This window comes from Nerophis ophidion, linkage group LG02, assembly GCF_033978795.1.
Source record: "Nerophis ophidion isolate RoL-2023_Sa linkage group LG02, RoL_Noph_v1.0, whole genome shotgun sequence".
Taxonomy (NCBI): domain Eukaryota; kingdom Metazoa; phylum Chordata; class Actinopteri; order Syngnathiformes; family Syngnathidae; genus Nerophis; species Nerophis ophidion.
Genome location: NC_084612.1, coordinates 60,482,403 through 60,484,902, shown reverse-complemented (window position 1 = coordinate 60,484,902; position 2,500 = coordinate 60,482,403). Strand labels below are relative to the sequence as shown.

Below are 2,500 nucleotides of genomic sequence, written 5' to 3'. Positions count from 1 at the left end.
TGGCAGCGGCCCACACATTTTTTCAAGCCAACAAAGACCACATGGAGATGAGACAGAACCTGGACTACTACAGCGTAATGCCAGGCGTACAGGAAGAAGACTTTAAAGATCTCGAAGCCAGGCCACAAATGGTATGAACAAATATTTTATCTTGTCAGAACACCCAAAAACTTGCAGTATTGTTTCTGTCAGGAAAAGTTCCTGCTGGCGAAGAAATACTACAGCGACAACTCTTTCCAGCCAGCAGCCGAAGTATTTGAGGAGGCGGTCGATAAGTACTGGACTGCTGATAAGGAGTGCAGAGTACTTTGTGAGGGACCATATGACTATGATGGCTACAGTTACATGGAGTACAGTGCTGACCTCTACCAGACTATAACAGGTAACACTGCTCTTTAGGTCAAATAAGCACAGTGATACTTTCTATAGTCTTGTCATGTACTTTGTGTACCAGACCATTACCTGCAGGTACTTAACTGCAAGCAACGCTGCTCTGTGGACCTCGCCGTGGCTCCTGGAAATGACAAACCTTTTGACAACTTCCTGCCCTCTCACTTTAACTATCTACAGTTTTCATACTACAACAGTGAGTACTACAATACTTCTTCAGCATGTACATGAGCATTACTTTGACTATCTGCAGTATTTGTACAGCAACAGGGAGTATAACCACTACACAGTCCCTCCAGGATTCCACGATGATGCAATTGCACCAATTTTATGCATTTGTCAATTATCGACAGCAAGGGTGTCCAAACTCCGTCCTACTGGCGTCTTCAGTGAGACGTCATAAGTTTGATCAAATCTGGCCCGCAGTGTTTCTAAATTAATTTCAAATATCTCACAATCTCACTGCTGCAACTTTTTTGCCAACGACCATGGTTATGAAGTGAATATAGCACAGCATTTACTTGTATGACCCAGTCCAAACAACCTTCCCTACTCATGGCGCAAAAATAAAATGCAACCAACACAAAAAGTCATGATCACACATAAAACAACCTGCTAGTGTAAAAAATGTCACAACACCATTAAAAAAAATCTAAATTACACCCATTTAAATCCATTATACTGCATGATGACACAAATGCAGAACACCCTCTCCTGACACTGATTAAAAAACTTTAAGGAGGTCGTCATGGAAGTAAACAAGTTAAGAGTCAAACTTTCGTTTAATTTTCAATTATAAATATAATTTTTTATATATCCATTATATTAATATAATATGCATACACATATGTGCTAATGTTGGAACCCATTTCCTCAGCATATCAGCATATTGAGAAGGAAATAGGTACTGACGCTACTCATACCCACATAGGTTTTATTTGTCGGCGGCGTTTCTGGGTGTTGTTGATAAATGGCACTTGCTTTGCATAGTACAGTTTTAACTTGCACTTACAGATGTAGCGACAAACAGTTTTTTTTAAACATGTTGCAGGCATCAAATTCCAAATGACAAGAAATAAAGTTTTCCAATTCGAACGTTAAGTATCTTGTCTTTGCAGTCTATTCAAATGAATATAGGTTGAAAAGGATTTGCAAAGCATTGTATTCTGTTTTTATTTACCATTTTTACAAGATGGCAACTTCACTGGTTTTGGGTTTTGTAGAAAATAATCATAAAATTCTTCATTTAACACGTTGTTTCATCAACTCTTTGAAAAATGTATGTATTTTTCAAAACTCCCCAATCTTAAATTTGAGAGTCTGTTTTTCCTGTAAGACTGCTGACCAGTCGAGGGCTTACCACTCACCCAAAGTCCACTGGGATAGAATTCAGCTCATTATGAGCCCACTGAAGACGAGCAGTGTGGATGGATGAGGTATTACAAGGTGCTTCAGGTGTGTTTTTGTCTCTAGGTGAAAGGTATGAGCTGGCCATAGAGTGTGCTAAGACTTACATGCTCTTCCACCCGGATGATGAAGTGATGAAGCAGAATCTCGACTATTATTCAGCCGTACTGGGAGTGGACAAAGTAGAAGCCATATCAGCAAGACAGGTACTTCCCGTCTAACTCACAACTAAGACCATATAGAAACCCTTAACTTTTTAATCAAGGGAGATACAATTGAATACTTAGGAGGTACATTTATCACGGACATGAATGTCATTATGATTCACCCTGGAAAGTGGTCTTTAACGGTATCTTCTTCAAGCTGCTTCTCGTCAAATACTCCATCGGCATTTTCTCCATATTTTTCTGAATTATTTTAACATCCTTGGCGTTTTATCAACTCATCCTACTTCAGTATGGTGCAGACTCGCTGTGCTATGCTCCAACTGTTTCACCAAGTTAGCTCGCTGCACACTCTGTCATGTTTTTGATGAAATATTTCTTTATTCAATGAACATCATCCACTTCTTCTACTCAGCACTGTCCCTCACACTCACTTTCATAACACCAATGGTTGCAAAAGGGGTTATGTCGAGCTCTAGCTATAGATAAGGTCTTATAGTTTTTTCTGTGACATTTGCTACGCCAAACTAGCTGTGGGG

The 2,500-nt window shown here is 39.5% G+C and overlaps 1 protein-coding gene across 2 annotated transcripts in view; it reads left to right on the top strand.

Moving 5' to 3' along the window:
- The window catches only part of p3h1 (prolyl 3-hydroxylase 1), a 34,869-nt gene that overhangs the window by 5,430 nt on the left and 26,939 nt on the right, over positions 1–2,500 (top strand). For both annotated transcript variants that reach the window (XM_061887811.1, XM_061887802.1), the window contains exons 2-5: positions 1–131; positions 193–382; positions 455–586; positions 1,864–2,003. The exon at positions 1–131 is cut by the window's left edge and continues 22 nt beyond it. In XM_061887811.1, the coding sequence (XP_061743795.1) occupies positions 1–131; positions 193–382; positions 455–586; positions 1,864–2,003 (593 nt within the window). The remainder of the gene's footprint in view (positions 132–192; positions 383–454; positions 587–1,863; positions 2,004–2,500) is intronic.